Here is a 24,665-nt window from a genome sequence, read left to right as displayed (position 1 = left end):
TCATATATATGTATGCACATAATACATAAATAAATAATCTCATTTATTTTATCATTTTATTCCGAACATAGTGTATACAATATTGTTACTATACATATGCATATAACTCTGTTAATACCATCAGTCGTAAAATTAAAAAAAGTGTTGATGGATGGAAGAGTGAATCTCGAACGAAAAGATCCATGTATCAATATTCTTGACTAGATAACAACGAAGTGTGTGTATGTACAGTAATGAAATGTACGATGTTAATCAAAAAGAAACAAAAAAAGAAATTATATAGTAACGTATGTAGGGATAAAGGGAACAGTCTTTTTCTGGTACGAAGTCGAACGTGTTTCTTCTTCGACCGTAATACGATCAAAGGATCCTTTTGGAAATGTACAAATCATTTATTCATTTTATTCGCATCTCTTATCCACTCCTTTCCAGAGAGAGCCTGTTCGATAATACATGCTCCTCGACGGATAAATTCACATACTAACGTTCAGACTGGTGATAAATAAAATTATTTAACATTCACAGTCGTAAATTCATTTAATAATATTGCCGTCTTACGTATCGCCGGTCCACTTTTAACTTATATCGTTTTGTTTTTTCTATCTTCGTTTTTGGCTTTTTATTTCCTTTTTTTTCCTTTTATAAGCGTATCTTGATTGTATTATCAAAAATCGAGAAGTAATTTTCATAGATGTAAACAACATATACTCAACGTTAATAATCATAAAAGCTGAATTAGCCATAAAAAGTTTACTGAGAAATGCATTCTAGAAAAAGAATCAAATTTGATACACGTAAACGTATGTAAACGTGCGTACTACATACATATCTCTTTTTCTCTTTCTCTTTCTCTCTATCTCTCATATAATATTTCAAAAAAAAAACAAATTCTAAAATATTTAAAATACTTTAATATATATATATATATATATATTATATAATATATAAAAGTTCATTTCTCTATCTTTTTATTTTTTTTACTTTTTCTTTACTTTTCTTTTCTCCTTCGTTATACCACATGTATACGATCATTTAGAATTTTATCGATTTAGAAAGAATTTAGGTTGCCTAACGAAATTCGTTATACTTTTAGAGAGTTTTATTGATATAATTGAAACTATCGATCAAGATTTGGAACTTTTTCTTCGAAGTGTATCAAATACGTTGAAAGGATCGAATAATTAAATCGTGCATAAAATGCAGAAAACGGGCGTTACGTAGAGGGCATACGTCGAAAGCTATATATCTATCGCTCTCGAAAAACTTTCGGGCCGACTTATAAAAAGAAAGTAGCCGATGCCTTGCAATTTGTTAACTATAATATTAAGATTACATGCCGCCTGGTTTTGGAAGATTTGTATCATAAGCTCTGATCACATCCGTCTGAGTCACTGATCCTCCTTCCTCTTGGGAGAATGCGAATCCATCTGCATCACGCAGCATGCGCAATAACAAACGACGCAAACTATTAATTTCTGTCGCAGAAATGATTTATTTATTATTAAACGTGCATGCCGAAAAATCATAGCTTCTTTGTTATACGTAATAATACTTCCATACGATCTTGATCTTTCGAAATATCATATTCACGAAAAAAGAACAAAAGAGACACGAACCAGTTATTAAAATCGATTAGTCAGACAAGAAACAAGTGTAATATATTCATTGTTTTTTTTTTTTAAATCTGATAGAAAAAGTAGATAGATAGACAGATAGATAGAAAGATATTTAAGTTTCAAGTCAATGTGATTAAATACAATTAGTGCTCTCTAGTATATATATTATATATATATATATTTATATGTACAAAAGATACATATATATATATACACACACAAAAAATGTGTTAAAATGAAGTGGAAAAGTCTAGTAATTATTGCTAGTAAAAGTGCTTTGAAATTATGCTTTGAGTTAACTTTACAAAGTATCGTTTTAGCTAAAGCAGTGGACTCAACGAAGCGTGTGCTCTTAACGAATGATACGTGAGTGCAAGATTAAAAAAAAAAATATGTAATTTACAAAGAACTTTTCATTACAGCGAGCTGGAATATAGATAGTAGTAGTAGATAGTATAGATCGTTTGTTTGGTTAAATCATATGTGGCAATTTCCAATAATTACAATGCGACTCACGATCCGTAACTCGAAATGAAGTAAAAGTGTCCAACACGGGCAACCTGTAAAGGAAATAAACTTACGTGATAGCTCCACCTCGACATTCGCTCTGGAAGTGGCGTTAGATCGCCTGGTGAAAACACTTTTAACGTTTTTCAGAAGCCGCGCCGTCTCCGTCAATCTGCAAAGCCGGTCATTCAACAATTTTTTAAAAGATTCTCTCGTCTATTCTAATGTACTTTTTTTTGTCCTTCTGCATCATCCAATAATTTGATGCACTTTATCTAGTTCTAATCATTTTTATTGTTCTGCTCTCAACAATTTCGATCATTGTACCGTTTTCAAGGAATATTCTTCAGTCATTGCCCTTTATGTATCTTTTCAATGATCTAGGTTGTTATTAGCTATATCGATGATAAGTGCGAGTATCAATCAATGTACAGAAATCCGAATGAGTATAGCACTAAAGTTTTTATCACTTCCATCCTTTATATTCTTTTTAAATCACACAAGCATCATCTTAATTTATTTAATATTATATATACATACATACATATATATATACCTCTATAGGAAAATATATTCTCCTCAAACATATCGTGTATAAAAAAAGTGCATAAGCTCTAATAACATTAGTTTACGCCGTACAACGTATTCCATCAAATATTGTGCCGACAGAAGTGATAATCTTTACGATAAAATGCTCGACTTTCTCTATATTTCGCATGTGATGGTGCAAAAAAAAAAGTGATGGATCACACACGTGCATACTGTTTCAAGCAATTTAAAAAAACCATCAAGATATGCAAAACAAGTCATGTTACTTTTTTAATATATAGCTTGCTTCAAGCGTGAACAACGATAGCAATTTCGGTTACTTTCTACTGGGAGTACTTACACCTCGCAAGGTCGGCGATGGCATGCACAGGCCTGCACAGGATACCACGAATAAAACATACCAAAAAACTGCATTAGCAACAGCAATTCATTGATTCTAATTAGAATTCAGCAAATGATTACTATGATATGGTACTAGGAAGATATCTCATCCTCTTCTTTTCCCTGATTTTTCAATGACTCTGAAATGTCTTGTGATTTATAAATATTTTAAGTAATATTTCTAAATATCGTTAATGTTATCATTATTTCTCTGATTACTAAAGAACAAAATTAGTATACCAATTGTATAAATAGTATGTAAAAATTCTAAACTGTATTTTATTTAACAGAAACGGAATAAAATGTAATATTTAAACATCGTCTATCTTTACAAGGACGATAATAATAATCTAATAAATTATGATTAAGATAACGGATATCGTATTTTACTATAATACACTATTTTACTAAAACGTAAAGTAACCGTGCTATATTGTCTGTGTGTGTATGTGTGTGTGTGTGTGTGTGTATGCATATATATTGTTAAATCTACAGTATAACTTTTTTATCAAAGATGACTAGAAAGTTATAAATACTAGTACTATGATCACAGGTTTTGTATAGATGTATATGAGTTCGTAATTGAAAACATTCTACTAAGTATATGTAGTATGGATTGTTGTTGTTGAATGGTGCGAAAACCACGAATCATTTGATGTAAATTCAAAAGGAATTGCTTTCATCCGATTTCGTCTTCGATATGGCTTTATCAAGAACCAATGTCGTTTTAATCGTCTCTTCGTGGACCTCGATCTCCTGCTATAATTTTCGTTATTCTATTCTATTAAAGGTTCCTTTAGGAAATAGAAGATGCTTGAATTAAATTTAATCGGATAGATTCATATAGAAAAGTTAGTACTAATTATCTTAAGGAAATTATCCAAAGATATCAGAATCCATGACATTATTATCCAAAGAAATTTTCATGGTTAGTCACACCAACCATCCACAGAAATTCCACAAAAAAATTCATTTACTAGATGGAATCCTATACTGTATCTATAACTATTTGGTTAGACATCTAAAGCCATGCACAATTCATTTAATGGAAAAATTAAAAAGGATATATCTAATTAATTAATGCTGCATCGCATGCAATTTACTTTTATACTGGCACCTTCTCACAATGGTATTGGTAAAAAAAAATACTATCTATGATCATGTGTCATTCTAACAAAACTAGACGTTTGAAATAAAATGACGTTATTGATAAAATGAGAGCAGATGAAATGTATAACTCTCAACCTTTCTTTAAAGATGATAGATGTAATCTCATATTCGTAAAAAGATTGATATATGCTCTATAACGATCACTTGTATAGAAGACGCTAAAACTTATATTATAAAAACAATTTATATAAAATTATACGTATACTTACGAGCTTCTATAATCTTGACCATTGAATATATCTCCAGGATCAGATTTTCTAATTTCATTTTCCCTAGCTGCTGCTGTGACAGATTTCCATACTGTATTTTTTACTCTACAGAAAAAATTTATAATATTAAACGAGCAAATCTTATCTATAAGATCGTAGATCATAGAAATAATTCTTACTGCTTTGCACTTACGCTTTTGCAGTTACATCAAGAAGCAATACTGCCGACGGAATAAGTATAAGACCTAACCAAAAGACAGGCGACGAAAATAACATTTTGTCATTACCCAGCATGACAGCTCCAACATTTAATACAGGCCAAAAATTACTAAAAAGAATTACGATATTAAAATCATCTCTTTTCTTCTTCTTCTTCTCCTTTTTTTTTTTTTTAATACGATATATAAATGGAACTTACCTATAAATAAAAATAAATAAAAACCAAAGTATAATAGATCCCCATGTAGCTGCATGAGTGACCCATGTCCAAGAGTTTATTATTAATCCAGCCTTTCCACAAACTGTTACTACAACATACTAACGAATAAAATTATTTTTCTGATATATAGCGCGAAGATAAATATAACTATGTAAACTTACGGTATAAACAAAATTTCCTAATAAAAGATATCCACCATCTTTACCGTTGGACCATACGACGTCTTGTTTAAGAACCATGAGTGGCAACCAATAAAGTAAGGATGAGTGAATTAAGGCATTTATTATCCATACCCAAAATACCTATGAAATATATAGATTATATTGGCAAATCAAACGTTATGCCCCATCTATATCATTATTTGAAATAAAATTAATCATACTTTAATATTAAAAGATGACTCTCCAGTATTTTTTGTTGCATACAATCCTGGATGAGCTAAATGAGTTTCTGCTGAACACACTTTATCGAAAAGACCCATAGCCAGAGGAGGTGCTGCCGTAAATACCTATAATTGAATATTGTAAATTTTATTAAAAAACTCATGTCTAATATTAGTGAATAAATAATAATTATCTTTTAATAAAAAACTTACAACATTATAAAGACCAATAGACCATCTCTCAAAAAGAATCTGTCCAGACCAGCCGGAATATATTGCGAACCATAATTCAATTACATACAAACAAATATTCTTGTAAAACGAATATAGAATTAATTTACACATTCTACTATAATTCCAAGAACCGTGAACGAATAAAAGACGTTTCAGAAAACGAAACTGTGCGATAGAATAATCTGATGCACAGGCTGCTTGTAGACCCTCAACACCAGATATTCCTAATTTGAAAATATTTATCCAATCAGATCTTTTTGTCTTGTCAATCGTAATAAAAATATATATTTTATTCTACGCACCAACGCCTATGTGAGCTTTCTGAATCATTGCTACATCATTTGCACCATCTCCAATGGCAAGAGTTACTGCTTTCTTATTGTTTGTTATGAGATCAACAACCTGCAAGATTCTGATATATTAATAATCAAAATTTCATATGTCGTAGCTCATTTAAAACTAAATTAATCAAATAATTTAATAATAAAGTAGTCAAATTACCTCGGCTTTTTGCATTGGCGAAACTCTACAACAAATAACTACCTTGCATGCTGAACACAAATCTAAAAAATCCATTCTAATGTCGCATGACAAGGCAAAGTCCAAAGTATTGCCATCTATTACCACAGCCACTTCGTTCTGATGTTTCAAATCATCCCCAAAATCTTGGCAACGTTGAACAATGATTTCCCTTGTTTTCTGCAAAATGTTTCTTGCCTCATTTATTCAAAATCATTTATTCGAAAATTCTTATAACTTTTAAGCATTATGAACTTATTTACATCTAGAGAAGTTTCATTGATAATATACAAAGGCATTCCATGTGTGATTAATCTACAGGAATAGCCAATATTAATCGCTGTTTCTTGTTTATCTCCAGTCAACACCCAAACGTTAATATCAGCACGAAGTAAAGCCTGTAACGTTTCTGGAACCTAGACGATATCAAATTAAAACACGATATAAGAGAACAACGAAAAAATATTTAAAAAAAAATAGCAATACGTACTTCATCTTGTAATTGATCTTCAATAGCAGTTGCTCCTAATAAAGTTAAATTGTTCTCAATGAGATTTGCTGCATGGTCCAGTTTACTTTCACGATCTGTCATACTGATTGATGCATTATGGTAAGTGTCACGCCACCTCTATTAAAAATATTACGAACTATCACTGTATTTTAAGATGCAATCGAATATTTAGCTGAAAAAATGAATTTACCTGATATAAATTTTCAGGTACTTCGGCAGAAGCAAAACAAAGAGTTCTTAATCCATCGGTCGCAAATATTTCTAAATGTTCCAAAGTTGTTTGGCGAAAATCATCTTCAGATACACTCGGTGATCGTGGATTTAATCGTTCATAAATGACAGAATCGGCCCCTTTACATAAAAGTTTAATTTTTCCTGTTGGTGTTCTCACTATTATAGACATTCTCTTTCTAGCTGACGTGAATTCTATTACGTTTAATATTTCATATCGTTGTCTTTCGCCTAAGGCGATTATTTCCACGTAAGCAGGTGTTCTGGTATCGAACACATAACTATATTTACGTGCGCCATCAACTAGTGCTCGTTCATCTATAGAAAAGTTACAACACTTTAAATGAAATTTTGTATCGTTATTTTAAATTGTTACATATAACGTACCTGGAGATGCTGCATGATAAATAATACGATTATCTATCTTTTCAGGAATAACTGTATGACAAACCGATAACATTATCATAAAGTCATGCAGTATAATAGAATGATTATATTTCTTTTTATCAGTAGGGCGAGATGAACCTTTCATCGCCCTTCCTTCAATAATATCTTTAACTAATTCACTATTACTAACACCTGGACTATCAATACCGGCTGTTGGATTGGGAAAGCTATGGAATCATTTCTTGTGTAAGTAATAATAGTAAGACATTCTTAGTAAAAAGAAAATGTTTTCATAACTCACTCGTATATTTTGCCACCAACAGAACACCTTTTAAATTCCATAACATTCTTTGTGAGTGTACCAGTTTTATCTGTAAACACATAATTGACCATTCCAAGCTCCTCATTAAGATTACTTGTGCGAGCCATTGCAGGTGTATCTGTCTCTGCATGATACATTTCAATATCCATGTTAATAAACGTAGCTTGCACAAATCTAACTACTTCTAGCGTAACTTGAAGTGAGATTGGTATTAAATTATTGTAGAGTATGATGAATGTTAGAAGATTGAAAACAAAATTCTTTGTCATTTCCTCTGAAACATACATTGATTTACATAAATTCAAAAGATAAAAATTGAGAGACCTTTATATTTACCGTTTAAACCCAAATACCAAAGTCCTGTATTATTAGAATTCGTCCATATAACATTGAATATTGCAGAAAGAAGGCACAACAAAATTAACATAAAGAACAGCATGAGAATTTGTGTATTAGTCAGTCGATCTAATGTAGATCTTTTCAATGGTGCAGTTGTTGTATTATTTTGCATAAGTTTAGTATCATGACCGGTGTATATTACCACACCAAATATCCATTTTGTATTTCTTAACATAGCGCCACGGAGAAGTAATTGATCAGGTCCCAGAGGTACGCTCCTATAATAAAAATAAAATCGTAGCACGTTGAATAATTTTATACAATAATGTTCGTCTTTGAAAAGAAGTCTTACTGTTTGTTAGTTTCTCGAAGTACTCCGTGGAATTCATATAAATGTCTATTCGGCGGTTCACACTGTATATTTGAACGAAAATTCATTAATTCGGCTGTATCCAAAAGGATTGCTGTATCTGTGTGAGCCTGTCTAATTTTCAAATTTGTTTCTCCATCCAAATTGGCTGTTTCTATGAACGACATACCCTGCGGCTCCGACGATGATAATAAGATCAAATCAGCGGGGAAGAAATTGTTGTTGTGAACCTATGAATATTAAAAAAGCGATTCTAGCAGGAACAACCTAACTAACGATTATTACCATGTTGATGATTTTAATGAAAATAATAGACTACCTTAACCACATCTCCGACAGCAACGTTACGCCATTGAATCCATTGCCATCGTCCGTCTCTTAATACTTCTACTTCTCGCATATTTATCTCGTCGTCTGCTCTATGTCTTTTCTAAAACAAGGTTTTTTTTTCTTCTTTTATATTTCATGAGGTAAAATTAACACGTTGTTATTCGATATTATAATATATATCGATAAACTTACGATATCTTCAACGATTTCCTTCAACGCTGAAACGCTCAAAATGAATAACAATGGGACCAAAGTAGTGTAACGTCCGGTTGGCGATACGTCTGGTATTTGCTAAAACATCACAAATATTATAAATAAATAATACGTATACATATTGCATCGATCATTCTTAAATAACTATGTTTACCTTACAACTATCTTACCTGCATAATTGCGATGAAGAGGAAGAAACAATTACTGTATCGACGAAATTGTTCGAAAAGAAACATAGGTATGAACGATAGGATCGAGTATTTTGCCGTAGTGATGTGATTATTTTTGTATTTTGCGGGCTGATGAGGCGCGTTGACGAAAACCACTCTCTCGTCGCTAGCGTCGTATTGATGCGACGATGGGTCTTCACCTTGGGATCCCCCATTTTCCGCTCTTATTGGCCCTACTGTTATAAATAATTATTTTTAATATCCTACTGATGAATAAAGAATGAAAGTATATACATGTTTGAAAACAAATTGATTCAAGCCGTACGACAAGTAGATCTTCCCATTGTCATCGTAACACATTATTTGACCCAAGTAATTTCCACCATGTAATTTCTCACTTTATTGTGAACGTATGTTATTTTTCTCGTTAACAATATAAGTGGCAATTACATAGGTGGTTCACGCATTTAATCACGTTTCACGTAAAATATAATACGTATACGGTCGACTGAAGTAAGGTTATGAGAAAGCGAAATAAAAAATAATCCACAAAAACAACATGGCCGTTAAAACTACAGAAAACAAATCTTTTTCTTTTTTTTTTTTAGTTTTCTGTTATTCTTTTTATTATTATTATTATTTTTTTTTTCTTTTGGAAGGAAACACCAAAATCATACGCAAATGATTTCTAATAAAACATGCTTCTAAAAGAGTGGGTATAATAAAACTTGTCTTTCCAATTGCAAAAATAAGTACGACTTACTGTTCTGAGCGTGCAAGTAAAGGTATATACGAGATCTGAGTTCGTTGAACCATTGCACCAGCTTTGTACTCGTGATATCCATGACGGCCGGCTATCTGTCTCTCTCTCTTTCTCTCTTTCTTTCTCTTTCTCTCTCATAGCATCCTTCTCGTTCCTTGATTCGATCTCTACACGCATAAAATGCAATAGTGTCGAGAGGAAGACTCACGAATAAAAATAATCCAATGGATATAAGTGCTCTCTCTTGATACGTAACACGAAGCAAAATTTTTTTGATAGCCGATTACATATATCGAACGAACGCGGATCATTCGAAATATATCTTAATAAACGAGAAAACGTCTTCTCTTTTTCTTTTCGTTTCACGAGAGAAACGAAGTTCGTCGTCAAACATTGTCGGATTGCATATTTCGAATCCTACAATGAATTTGATTACCATGTTATTGCGTCGAAACAAAACGATCCGTGTTAAAGTCCAATCGATAACAATCGATAATCCAACACATCTGCTAAACGTAAAGATCATAATGTATCGAAGTTGCAAAATCATCGAAGAACAAAAATAAAAAAATTAAGAAGAATAAAAAGAATTCTATTACGCGAGACAACTGATTAAATTTTGCATGACTCGAAGTTAAACGTTTTTATTTCTTCACTTAAACTAAATCTGATTGGTCGCGACACGAGTTAACTTCGCGACGATCATCGATTTTTATTCGATAATCGAACTAGAATTATTTCGATAATCGCACAAAGGTCTACTATCATGGAACACAAGAAAAATTGTTGATCAGAGAAAATGATCTACTTTAAATAAATACTGTCATATATAATAATAATAAATTTGATATATATATATATATATATATATATATACATATATATATGAAGTGAAACAAGTCATGATATATCTAGCAATTTGGAATGTCTCTGCGATCGATCCAAGGTCGCATTACTTCACAGAGGCGCGCACATATAAACACACACATTCATGTATGCAACGTATGTACTTCGTAGGACAATTTGCATCCCTGAGAAAGGCGTGGTCACTAATATGCACTTTTATAGACTTATCGGCTTTTGTTCTTATAATACGATTAATTCCGATTCGATAAGATCAATGATTTCAAAACAATTCTTTTTCTCTATCAATCTCTTACCTTCTTCCCACGAACACACGAACTCACATGCACAAAGAAGCACTATCAAACTATTCTCGTCGTCTTAATTCGAACGCGTGTCATTTGCTCGGACACGAATCGTCGTAGAAAACAGAGATAAGATAAACGTTCCTTTAATAGTGCAAGTGAACGGAACCGGTAACATCTAAAGTGTCAGAGAAAATCATCCGCAAATCGAATTAACCGACTGTGCAACCGATGCCGCCAAGTCCAACGTACTATAATGACGCCATTATGCATTTAAAAGAACGTCAAAAGCTTCGCGCGAAATACGATCTTACATTTCTATTGGTTACGAAACATACCACGAAACATACACGTTTGTTTGTCTCTACGTGTAATTTATTCTCTTTGATATCGCATTTCCTTTAGAAATACCACCAACTTCCTATTTCATAATCGGATATAAACTTTCTTCCTCGTTCATCAAATTCGTTGATATTCAAACGTACAATTCAAATTTATTCAATCGACGTCTAATTTATTTAATTAAAGCTAATTAAAATTTATCCCCTAGAGTGTTGAACGATAAAACATACAATCTTCCTAACGAAGCTTCGAATGAATACGAACATATTTACGTGAATAAAGAAGAAAACTCGTTCGCAAAATGTATTTGATATTTTTCATGTACGAATGAATAAAAAAGAAGTAAAAGAAAGAAAGAAAGAAAAGTGAAAGAACAATAACTTATGAATGAAATCGAATAGGATGGAGATAATAGGTAAAAAGAATCTGGTCTCACGACTCGTCTCGACATCTTACGATCGATCTCAAACCTTTCGTTCTGCTTCACGGTCACGGCCTTGCTTCGAAGGTGGCACCGCTCTTCGTGCTTCACAAACAAACATCCACGCTAGATGCACACTGACGCACTTGACTCGTGCACTCTCTCTCCCTCTCTCTCTATCTATCTCTTTCTATCTTTATCTACCTCCCACCAAAGATAATTATTCCCAACGGGTATGAGATGAGTCGACTGGATAGTTCATCACACAACGAAACAAACTCGTCGACGACGACGATCGGTTTACGTCATCTAACAGCGGCCGGAAAAAGAAATCTCGCGAATCTTGCTGCCACACCCCCGTTCGCATGATGACCCGACGTACGTGCGTGCACGTGCGTCACGCACGATCGGCTTTCCCAAAGATGTGAAGGAAGAGAACGAGAGAGAGAGAAAGAGAGAGAGAGAGGAGTGAGAGGAAGGAAGGAAGATATCCAATAGAACGACGAGACTCGAATCGTTAAATCGAACTTTCAACGCGTGATCGAACTTAATAAGATCAATAATATGAAATACATTCGATAATAATAACGCGTGATTAAAGTATTTTGTCGCGAGAATGCCGGCTCCCGTTTCTGCTAGTACTGTTCGACTTCTCTACCTCCTCACTCTTCATAGTCACGGCTTATGCATCATATAGAACGAACACCGCAACGACGATATTACTACGCGAAAACAAGGGCTGTACGTTGTTGTCGAAGTGCCCTCTATCAAATTCAAACACGATTGAAAGAAATTTTAGTTGAGAACTTAATCGATTAATTATTACTGCAGATAACAACGTAGAAATGTGGAATATTCGATAGATCGATAGTACGAGTCGTAAGAAAGTTTTTCTACTAATCATCTGCCATGATTGGTCGATCTTTCTCATGTTTACCAACGTAAAATAAATATGCTCTTAAAGAATAGAGAAAAAGAAGAAGAAGAAGAAGAAAAAGAACGACAATGAGAGAAAGAGAAATTAATTGTTATACAATGTAATTGATCGATAACCTCCTCTGCAATATTTAATATAACAAATGTGGGATTACTTTATGAAGATGAGCCAGCCCTGCAGATTAACGAACGCGCATGCGTTCGTTTTAGGCAACAAGTTGGCGTCAGCACCGTGCTGCTGCTGCTGCTGCTACTACTACTGCTGCTGCTACTGCTGCTGCTGTCTTCCCTATACTATTGTATGCAAAGGAATATGTGTCGCACAGAGAGTGTACGAGCCAGTGTGACGTCGATAAACACACGACGAACACCCAAAGCCGATAGGCCAAGGACAACATTGCTTTTAACTGTCGACTCTTCCGCGCGGGAGCCTTGAAATCAATTAATTCAAGAATACCGAATTCATGAAAGATCACATAATTAATATGTCATCGAATATAACGTTTTACGATGAAACAAATAATACGATCGATATTACAAATTAGTAATATAAATATTCGAATTATTGGAATAATTCTACTGTATCTTTGATAAAAATTTCATAAAAATCATGGAATAGGACAGAGTTATCGTAATCAATACGCTATTTCGTTAACATTCAATGTTACGAGGTAATAATTATAAGATAGAGAAATATCGGATCTTGAAAACAATTACTCGTAATTACTTATCTCGAAAGAAACTCTACTCGTAATTGCTGATTATCGTGGATACTAGAAAATTTTGCAATTATCGCGTGCAATCATGCTTCCCATCCGACAGGTCCATTATTTTTGAATATCTACATCGCACAAAAGAATCGATCGATCGCCTTTCGCTCAACAAGTGTATTTTTTAACGAGATATCACATGCGTCGTTCTTTATATCCTTCTCTATTTCTTCTCGCGATTAAAATTTATAAAATCAAGGACAAATACAGACCTTATTTCGATACAATTTCGCTATGTTTCGTAAAAAATATTAAAGATGAAACTCACGAAATCAATACATTTAATATTTCGTTCTTAATTTTTGCAAAATCTATTATGACAATCGCAAACGATATATATATATATATATATATATATATATATCCTCAAAACGATTTTAAAATTATTTACTATCGAAGATCGACCTGTCGTAGGCGTAACATAAATGCGTATTAAAGGTCTGCACTGTATCTAAAACATGCAAACGATAATAATCTTTGCCATATGACGTCATGTCTACCAATAACCAGTCTATTCCGTACGAAACTCGTCTTTTTTTATCCTTTCTTTTTTGTCTTTTTTTTTTATATTCAATGCCTTTTCTTTTTATATTATTTTCTTTACGTACGTACGATAAAAAATATTCTCTCATTTACGAAAAAAATTTCATTTGAATTATTAGCATTACACAAGCTGACGACTAGTACTACCAGATGAGATAATATTGTTTAATCATTAACTTTGACATGTAACAGAGCAAATAAGATACTCGATATAAAATAACGAATAAATCAAATGTTTTTCCTACCTGTTATATAAAATAATTTTCCTTAAGACCTATAGAATATTTCCTTAAGATCGTAAGAAAACAAAGTTATTTCAAATAGCGATAGTAATCAACTTATCTAATCGTTCGATAATAACGATTAGTTATTGGAAGAAGAAAGAGAGCGTGAGAGATTGTTATTTAAAACCCTGTTACTATCGTTTCGTATGAAATAGACTCAAGAAATAATAAAGGAATAAATAATGTACCTTCCGAATTTAACTCGGATGCAGGTGCTTCCTGAAGTTCGATGTGTTCCCGAGTTCTTCTTCTTACGTTTCGACGTAAAACAGGATCGAGACGAAGGCCGATATTATCGACGTTATCGATATTTCCTAAATCGATTGGACTACCAACGATATAAGGTCCAACGTTAGGTTGATTGTCCTTCGAGGTTTCGTCGGTTCGAGTGTTGTTACTCGCCGTTGGTGACGATAAAGAACCGTTGTTATGGATTAAATCGCTGCTGTTGTACGATGGTGTGCCGTCCATATGAGGGATGGAAGAAAGGTCTGGTGGTGTATATGGTCGCAAGGGACCAGGACTAGGAACCCTTGGGTTCCCCCTGCCGGGTGGTGGCATTGAACGAGCTGGAGCCTAAAACGAGCAAACACCAGAAACGTTCGTCATTAGGATGATCCGCTAATTACGTAAGCTTTGCCTTTGAAATTGGAGGCTTGAATAAAAGCTCATTCGTACGTACATATGTATGTATATGTTCGTACAAAGCCTACAATTTCTTTCGAATAGAGAGTTGAAAATGGAAACGAAAAAACTTCTTGGTAAAATAAAAGAAGAAAGAATAATATTAATATTTATGTACCATATTATAATACTTATATTACATATTTAAACACGTTATCATTGTACTTTTAGATAATGTTTTAGGATAAATCTTATGAGTCATTTAATGGATACGCAGTAACCTTCGAAAACTATCGTAAAAGCTTGTCAAGAATTAAGTACTATATATAAAAATATAGATAAGTATGTATATTCGCGACGTTATTTCTTTTCATGTAAAAAAAAATTAGGAATATCTTTTATATATCGATTATTCAAATGAGCATTGCAGATATGTATGTATGTATATATATTTTCAAGCACTCAGAGACAGCTAGGTATGAAAGCATCATCATCCGTGTATGAATGTATTATTAACGAGCGAAATAACGCATATTTCCGAGTAAATTTTTCTTCGCGAACAACACGTACTGACGTTTTGTCATCGGAAAGCATCATGTAAAGATAAAATCTACGAAAGTCTAACTTAACTTGATAATTTTGCGATAGTTATTGCTATTATCCTTGTAGACGTATATTATTACATAAGCAGAAAACGTCTGACTATATTTTTAGACGTTTATTATACACTACACTAAATAATAATTAATAATTATAAATGTAAAAGATTCACTCAGCTCTTTATGTTAAAACTATTTAATAATTTATTCCTTACACATAAAAAAATCATTATTGTAATGTTTGTTATAATGACGATTAGCAGTAACAAACGATTAAAAATATAGAGTATGTTTCGTGAAGTTCTTTTCTTAAAAATCGAATATAAGCATTTTGTCGATCTAATAGGGTGACGTGTACATTGTAAATATCAAAATCGAATTAGACTATATGTACACGTCCTATACAGATATTGTTCAAGTAGACTGTTACAACGAATCGTTATATTTTCATTTCTTTTCTTTTCGTTACAATTTCAAGATAAATTTTAACGCGAAATTCGCGGCCTTCGGGGCTCGCAGGTGAAAATAGAACGCGGAAACGCGACCACCGCAAGTGCGGCGATAGCGATCTTCTTCGTTCTAAATGCCACAACCGTAGCTATTATTTTCATTCGGATGAGTGATCTCGAAACATGACATGTCCCGAATGACTTTTACAAATTGTTAAAAAGTATTACTTTCAAAGCAAATTTCATTTTTTTAATTTATTTAACAATGTAGATGTCAACAACTTTTAAAAGATGTTTCAAATTAAAGATAAAACAGAATTATAAAAAGAAGAACGAAAGTTCACAATTATAAAAAATATCTTTTGCACGCGATAAATTATTTTCATTAACATTATTGTCAAGGTTTTTTTATTTAGATAATAATTAAACGACAGGATATCGATGACATTTAATGTATTCCTTTCGATGAAAGTGCTGACTAGTTAGCCAGCAATCAGCTAGCCAGTCAACTAGACATTTATATATGCATGTATGTATATAGGCACATAGCGCTTGCAGATAGCTAGAATAACATATCGCTCATTTACTTATGGTAATATTTTGGAGAGAACAAAAAAAGAGAAACAAAATAGAGGAAGAAAGCTCGTAATTGATCTACTGTGCGGCGATCTCACTTTGTAATTGGAATAGAAGAAACTTTCGAGCATAGAACAAAAGGAAAAGCAAAGTAAAAGTTGAGTGGAAAGAGGAGAAAGAAAAGAAAAGAAAAAAAAAAGTGAGAGGGAAATGAACGTGAGCAAAATTGGATTCCTCCGAAGAACAAGAAGAAGGAGGATGAATTTTTACTCACTACGAGCAAACGATTCGTTCGAAGTGTGTTTTTAAATGGCATCCTTCCTCCAATAAGTTTTACGATCCTGATCACATCAAACCTACTGTCGTTTCTATCGGTCCGCTAATGACGCCAGCGTTCGGAAATAAGTCATTCTCCCTGTCGTGAGCCCTGCCAAAGCAACTAAACTCGAAACACATGGGCACGTGTGGGATATTGTTGGAAGAAATTTTATGTCACGGAAAACGTACGTACGGGGCTCGTCACCTGGACAAACTAGTTCTCGTCAGAAAACGCTTTTGAAATGTCTCGGTTTAAATAGCAGAAACGACTCCTATTTAGAAACATTTTTCAACAAGAAAGGAGTAAACCAACGTCCTTTGTATAAATGTAAAACCACGAATATTTCCGACACATGTCCTTGTGAAACTTTACGACGACGACATTTTCGCATTTCGTTCGTAATTGGAAAATCCTTCAGAAATAACGATTTAACGTCGTTGCATCCTATAAGAGATCCTTTAAATTCAACGTAGATCCTTACTTTTTCTAGTTTATATATATATATATAACGAAGAAACCAAGAAAGCGAGATATTCTTATCTTTCGATAATAGCACTCGAACGACTCGTCACTCGCGCGTGTTCGACAAAACTGACACGCCGCTGCTAGTCGCGGCGTCTTTCGTTGGCTAGCCGTGAAAAGACTGAAGAAATTTCTAACGAATCAGGAGAGAGAGAGAGAAGAGAGAGAGAGAAAGGAGAGAGAGAAAGAGAGGAAGAGAAACTCCCTAAGGTCTTCTCCTCTTGGATATAAAACGAAAAGTCGCAAAGCCTTCCTTGCCGTCTTTCGTGATAACCGACGTAAAAGACACGTCGACGCAACGTAGACGACGACGAACATCATGGAACACGCGGCAAAGACTAATGTTTTTTCACGAACATGAAAAGTCACTGTATAGATACATATGTGCAACCTGATATCGTGCGCTTCGTCGACCGATAGCAACGTGACGATAAAAGGGAATACGATCGATTTTACCGTAAAAGAAAGAAAAGGAGAGCTAGAGTTAAAGCTAGAAAGAGAATTCAAACAAACTTGCAATTCGATCATATCGATCGATCGAATTTTGTTTGATCGTCCTTAAAATCTACGAATTTGTATGATAAATTAATTTTTTTAATTTCGAGGAATCAAGGAAGAAACACGTAACATTTTCAAATCGATTGTAACGTGTGTATCTAATCAGAAGATAATACATTATCATTTGTTTTTCAAACTAAAGGAATATAATATCGATGAACTCATTGCATGCCACAATTCGTTTAGATCAGAGATTCTCTAGTGAGATAAGCGATAAAACTTTCGAGGGTACGTCGTAAGAGCTCAAAAAAAAAAAAGAAAAAAAAATGTTTTATGAAGTTTCCTCAATATATTCCTCAAGTATAATAAATATAAGTTAAATTCTTTGGAACACTATATGTAGTTTATGAATACATTTATATGTTTTATATTATTCCTATTGTTATATCATTAATATACTTTTATCTATCTATACAAGAGATACATACTACTTAAAATACATATTTCTATTCTATTTTTACGTGAAACATAGGTATAGATAATTCTATTAATATGTTTATTTTTTGATAAGTATTATTCTATAAAGGTCATGTCGACAAGATAAACGTTTGTTCGAAGAAACAATTATCTTCTATATCATTAATAAAAATATCGATTGTCTGTATATTAAAACGAGAGAAACTCACGTTTCTTATATTCTATCTTGTTCAGACGAACGAAAGCTGATTATTATATGATCTTAATCGATTTTTGTTTAATCAAATGATATTATCAAATTTCTTGAAGAAAAGAATTCAATATAGAAAAGTCCAAAGCTAACAAAATCAATTTGGAGCGACGTATTGGACAAGTGTATGTATATACGTAAAATAGAAGTATACTATGTCATATGTAATAAAAGATAGCGTCAGAGCACGAAAGCTTAAATGTGATAAAATCGAAGATGTCGAAGGACGAAAATAAAGAAATAGAAGCTATCTATCACGAGCGATCTTACAAATCCCTATCATTCTAAGAGACGTTATGCTTATACTGATTAATTCATCGTAATAAAAAGATTCGAAGGGAACATAGATAGGAATATTGCAGATACATATCGAAGTATAACACGAACCAACGCTGATGTATCGATAACAAATTGCTTCGCGGTTACCGAGTATCGTGAAAATTGCCTACAACTAGTCAAATGCTAAATAATTGAGAAGGATCGATCGTGTTTGGTTATTAGGTCTGAAATACCACAGCCATCGACAATAGTATATTAAAGTTCAGTTAAATTACTTTCCTTTTATTTCCTTATCTCTACCTTAGAGGTCAATCGCCAAAGGATGCCCTTTAAAGGAACAAAGATATCTCTCGAAGGATATCACGCTTAGTAATCGTGAAAATGTCAATTCTCTGGAGTGTCATTAATACGAATGTTCAATCGTGCGAAGTGATTATTACTTTTCTTTGAATGAAAACAGATCTCTATATATAAATATGTATTTTAGTATATATACATATGTACATATAAAATATTCTCAACGCGAGAGAAAATCCCTTCTGGTTGTATATTCCAGTTAGAGTATATAAATGAGTTAAGATTTAATTGAATTTACAATCATGAAAATATACCTGCTGATGGACCGGGAAACGAGAAAAATAAAATAAAAAGAGAGAAATAAAATTATGATTTCATTTCTATTCGTTGCCTCGGATCAGAAACGAATAAAATAAAAAAGGAAACAAATGTAAAAAGCAAAAAGAAACAAAAAGAAAGAAGATATAGAAAAAAATATCGTCTTGTGATCCATCGATTAATCGATTCGAACTTTAAAGATTTCTCGTATTATTACCCCGAATCGTATATAAAATATGATAAGCCACGGTAAATAAGGTGTGGCACTTTATCTCGAAAATAAGGCGTGTACCGTGTATCTTTGTGTTTGCAATTGGTAACAAACGATGTTGGAACCTCGACAGAAAAAACACCTACATAATAACACCGCACCCTTCCTCTGAATAAGCTTTCATGTTACTCTTTCCATCGTTGAGAACGACACGGCTCTATAAATCACATTCTGTGAAATACATACATACATATATAGATATATTCGAAGTCAATACGATAAGTCGGCTTTAGGCTTGATCCAACTCAAGGGAATTTCATTTCGATTTTGGTATTAAAAATAATCAAAGCTATACATTTCAATCTATTTTTTCTTTCAATTAGATACAGGTATAACTCGCGATAATGAATTCGTATAAGTTTAGGTTCATATTAGCCGCTCATTCATTCAAACCCTTGCGTGATCGTTCTCATTATTTTGAATACTTCGCGTTCCAATCGTAAGGGAAGGCCTTTATCAAGGCCTTTATTTGGTGTGAGAATACCCTGTCGTGTCTCCAGCCACTCCCTCAAAAGAATAACATGATTAAACGCACTTCGTATATCTTTCCATTGCTTCCCTTACCGGCTACCATAACACTATTATTCAGCTCTCTCTCCCTTCTCTCCCTTTTCTTTTCTTTTTTCTTTTTCTGTCCTTCATCGTCGACAAGACTAATGAAAAATGATTGTCACTCAGCAAGGTGAGGCATCATATAAACAGATAATGTTCGGTTGAAATCGTATTCACAAGTTGACCATCGATCCTAGGAAAATAACGATGGTCAGTGTAGATACATTATATATATATATATATATATATATATATATATATATATACACATATATACACACACCTTTAGCATGACCAACGAGTTTACTATCAAAAAGACTACTGAGTTCGTGAGCTATTCCGGAAATTAAGGACGAACATTCGATAGAATCTAATCGGTCGAAAATCGATCTGTAAAAGTTCCACCGAAACGAACAATATAAATAACAAAAAGTAAAAAAAAGGAAGAAAATTTGTTTATTCCTATTACGTAATGGACGTTACGTTGTCCCGACCTATTAAATAGATCGCAACGAATTTCATTGCAACTTTTATCCCTCTTATTCGATGCTACCGAGTTAGTAAACCACAGTTGGCACGTCCGAGAGAGTGACTTTCTAATTGCCAGAAGAGTGACGAGAATGCGTATAAAGTACCGGCGAAACAGGTTGCATCTAGAAATATATATGTATATGTAAGTATATATGCTCGAATCGCGTGGACTTCATAGCGGTCAACCGAACGGGCTATAATTTATTTCTGTAAACATCGAAAGTCGTCAAAATGCCAGCCGTTCATACAATGTTATTTGCTTTCATATTTATAATCTACATACGTACATACGTAAAATTACGGATACACCTGTAAGAGAGGATTACGAAGATTCGATAATCTCTGGCGATCTTTCATTCCTTTGATGATGTGACTCGAGAATGAAAAGTTAAGGAAATGCCGGTTAATATAATCTATTTGTTTTGGCAGTCTATTATTCACGATATACATGTTGCACGTTGACTGTGTTATAAGTTCTATCGACGATAGGACTTCGTGTATTTGACCGACTTTCACTTTCAGCATTGAAAGCTGTTCTGTTTCCTCGAATGTTCTAGGACATCGTAGAAGTCATATAAACGAGTCCATTATTTTAAATTTGATAATATACGTTGAATTGGAGATATTTTTATCGTCTAATTTAATCTAACCATAAGACTAGAAATGCGTGGTAAGACGTAGTTCTAAGATTCTTTATCAACGGAGAACAATGAGAAGGCACGAGGGTGTCGATTAGGTAAAAAATCAGGTCTCTATCTTTTTCTTTTTATGCTAGGCCAGCGGGAATTTACGAAAAGGATTTTCGGACTCCCGTCTTTCAAACTGTTCCCATTCTTTGCAAAAATAACCCGTACGAATTGGGTCGGACGGAATGAAAAGCTGGCCGGTGCTCGGTGAGTGATATATAATCGCACGCACCTTGAAAAATCCTCGTACGATGTGTTACTCGATCTCGCTATTAAAACTATAAATAAAGCAAAAGGAGTGTAACGAAACAAAGATTCGTCGAACGCGTCCATTCGGTCCGAAGAACATACGTGGTAAGTCGTCCAACGATATTTTTAGTGTAAACTTTCTGGGGACGACTTTTTGCTTCTCTCAAAAATCAACACGTATAAAAGTGTATATACATAAACGTGCGAGCTAACTTTGTACATATGTATGTCCCTTGTTATTTTTATTTTTCTCGAAGATCCAAATTTTCCCACGGGAAGCAACGACGATACGAATCTCATGCGACATTTCGCGTCAATGCGTGTTACCAAGAGTGAAGTAGTAATAATAAAAATGTCTTGAACTCGTCACGGAAGTTAATTTCACGCGAGAGAAAATCATAACCGTGAAAAGAGGACACGCGATAGAATGGATCACGTAAAGTTTCCGGATTTAACGTGCCTAACACACACCGCTATCGATCATATACTTCACTTTAAAATATAAAAGCAAGGCCTTCTGCGAGACATACAGTACATATACACGGAGATGATACATATACATAAAGAGAGAGAGACAGATGAGGGTTCTCGTGAATGAAGGAAAAGTCAGCCGGACATATCGACTTTTCTCCCTGCTGTTACATTTACGTGTCTATATTTATGTACACTTAACTTCCATCTATATGCATAATATACACATTTATGTACGTGTACATGTACGGGAATAGTAAAGCGTGTCGCGTTCGCACGTGCTCGATCACGTTCAAACATCACGATATACCGTTTTAAGGTAACTCTCAAAAGACACTTTGGAGGGCTAGGGCTTACTCGGTAGGGATCGATGCATTATGCAACAAGTAGTTAGTCTTAAGTGCAATCGCCGTTATACTTTCTCGACCTCGAGGTTCGGTATGTAGTGGTTACATGGGTGTCGCTCTAATTAAGGATGAAGAATGCCAGATAAGTCGTTACCATCGTGCTCAGCATCTGACTTCCTCTATCGTTTCGAATGACCTATCTAATTACAGGATAACGAACTAATTATCACGATCTTTTGGGTATACATAACTACTAGCACGTAACTAAAAGAAAATAACATTGACTTGGAACACAATAACTTTCTATAATCACTTCGTAGATGATTATTCTATGCTTGATCGATTTCCATCGATCTAGGGTAAAATATTACAAGTCAACACCGTTGTACATATACGAAATGAAAATGTCAACGAGCAAGTCATAAGTGATATATACAACAAACGTACATGTACATCAAAACTTCCCCACAATATAATATCGCGAATCTCGTTTCTATTTTCATTTCTTACATAATTTAAAACACCACGATGGTACGTCGATCTCAAGCTATGGTAAACGCAGCTGTATATCCTTGATGCTCTCTCTCGCTTTCTCTCTGTCTCTCTCTGTCTCTCTCTCTCTCTTTCTCTCTTCGACGTTAAATACAAATGATGAATCAAAGTAGAGACTCTATACGTATAAATAAATATAAAGGTCACAAAAGTAAACTCTCCTTGAGAGAAAAAAAAACTTTCACATTGAGATATATTTTCCTCTTCGACAATAGTCCTAGCTATTTACGTTCTGCCTTTGTTGTAACCTCCGATTTTTTCATAAAACTAATTTATAATATCGGTCGTATTCGTGTTAAATCTTGAACTAATTTTTAAATAATCTCCCTCGTAACACGAACTTACAATTATGTTTAATCGAGAGGTTAATAAGGTTCCGACGTCCAACGTAATACTCGTCGGAAGTCGAGTCTATTATGACAGAGAAGCACGTGCTGCTCGAAGAACGATCAAGATTTTTTTAAAAATAGGATTTATTAGTTGTTTTCGCATTTCGTACTACGATTACTATGATTAATACGTTTCCTGCGAAGATATCGTGAACTGGTAGTAATAAATTCATAGGAACAAAAAATCGGTTTTTCTTTTAAAAAGATAAAAATTATAGAACAAAGAAGGCAGATAAAAACGAGGAGATGAAAACACGATATTACACGTGGTTTTATTACGTAATTTGTCACGATATCATCGTCCTTCGTTTTTCCTTAGCTTATTTAAATTTTCAAAAAACGTTTTTTACAGCGAAGTATTCGACCTAACCTCAAATCCTCTCTCTCCCTCTCTCTTTCTCTCTATCTATTTCTCTCTCTCTCTCTCACTCTCCTCCCTTTCTCTCTCTCTCTCTCACACATTCTCTCACACTCTCTTTCTCTCTCTCCTTTTGTTCTATCGTAAAATAAAAAAGATAAAGCGAGAAATTATCGATATAAACAAAGAGATATAAAACTCACCAATATGGAGCTGTGCGTTCCGAGATGACTATACTATCATAGGTATGTCGCCAGCTCGTCAGCATTTCACAGATAGTAAGAGATTAAAAAATGTGGAATAAAAGGGTCCCAAGGAAAACCCGCGCACGCACACTGATGCACGCACGCTGCTACGAGCGAATGAGCAAGCGAAAACACATACAACGTCGTGGCCCGCGCGTGCTTACGAACACTCACGATCGCCGCGCAAAACTGTCTCTTGCCCCAACGCGTCTCCCCCCTCTCCAACCACTAGCGTGCGCATCGTACAGGTAAGACCAATGCTCAAGGAGAGGGAATAACATTGAAGAGGTCGAGGGTTGGGACGAAGAATACAAACTTGTGACGACGTTACCGATACTAACGTTTGTTTGCTCTTTTTTTATCTTTTGTTTGTTTGCTTTTCTTTCAAAGCGTGTAACTATTTCGATGAAAATTTACATTAACCATAAAGTTAACTCATTTTTTACAAATGAGTACCATACCTTGCACAGCTGCCATCCATATCCGTCGTATTTAAACACGCCTACGCTCTGCTATACGCTCGGTAAAATAAACGTTCTTCGCATTTGCTCTGTAGACATCCACTGCATGTATTTATTATTAAAAACGGCTTGGTAATGGCGCGAAACGACGCCATCTTCGTAGTCCAAATACATCGCACTTCAGATCGAAGAGTACGAACAATGGTTGTTAATAGATGGCAGCACCTAACAAAAAAAATGAAATTATTTTTTCAACAGT

At 33.9% G+C, this 24,665-nt stretch overlaps 1 protein-coding gene across 14 annotated transcripts; it reads right to left on the bottom strand.

The window, feature by feature from the left end:
* Positions 1–37: 37 nt before the first annotated feature.
* Positions 38–24,615, bottom strand: LOC127063679 (probable phospholipid-transporting ATPase IA). Of its 14 annotated transcripts, none has more exons than XM_050993707.1 (22): positions 24,407–24,615; positions 14,275–14,662; positions 8,880–9,115; positions 8,689–8,787; positions 8,486–8,596; positions 8,149–8,396; positions 7,794–8,074; positions 7,437–7,731; positions 7,136–7,362; positions 6,708–7,066; positions 6,497–6,634; positions 6,270–6,422; positions 5,989–6,186; positions 5,790–5,889; positions 5,467–5,711; positions 5,254–5,379; positions 5,033–5,173; positions 4,851–4,969; positions 4,626–4,760; positions 4,433–4,537; positions 2,198–2,295; positions 38–1,475 (listed from the first exon to the last, which is right to left on the bottom strand). In XM_050993707.1, the coding sequence occupies exons 2-22, from the start codon at positions 14,645–14,647 to the stop codon at positions 1,330–1,332; spliced, it is 3,933 nt and encodes a 1,310-aa protein (XP_050849664.1). In that variant the 5' UTR covers positions 14,648–14,662; positions 24,407–24,615; the 3' UTR covers positions 38–1,329. The 14 variants fall into 14 exon arrangements, with proteins under 14 accessions (XP_050849664.1, XP_050849663.1, XP_050849665.1 ...); XM_050993706.1 differs by lacking the exon at positions 24,407–24,615 and adding an exon at positions 23,904–24,138; XM_050993708.1 differs by lacking the exon at positions 24,407–24,615 and adding an exon at positions 17,135–17,502.
* Between the last annotated feature and the right edge of the window lie 50 nt (positions 24,616–24,665).

This window comes from Vespula vulgaris, chromosome 5 (genome assembly GCF_905475345.1).
Source record: "Vespula vulgaris chromosome 5, iyVesVulg1.1, whole genome shotgun sequence".
Classification (NCBI taxonomy): domain Eukaryota; kingdom Metazoa; phylum Arthropoda; class Insecta; order Hymenoptera; family Vespidae; genus Vespula; species Vespula vulgaris.
Note: the sequence above shows the minus strand (reverse complement) of the source record. Positions and strands in the feature narration are given on the sequence as shown.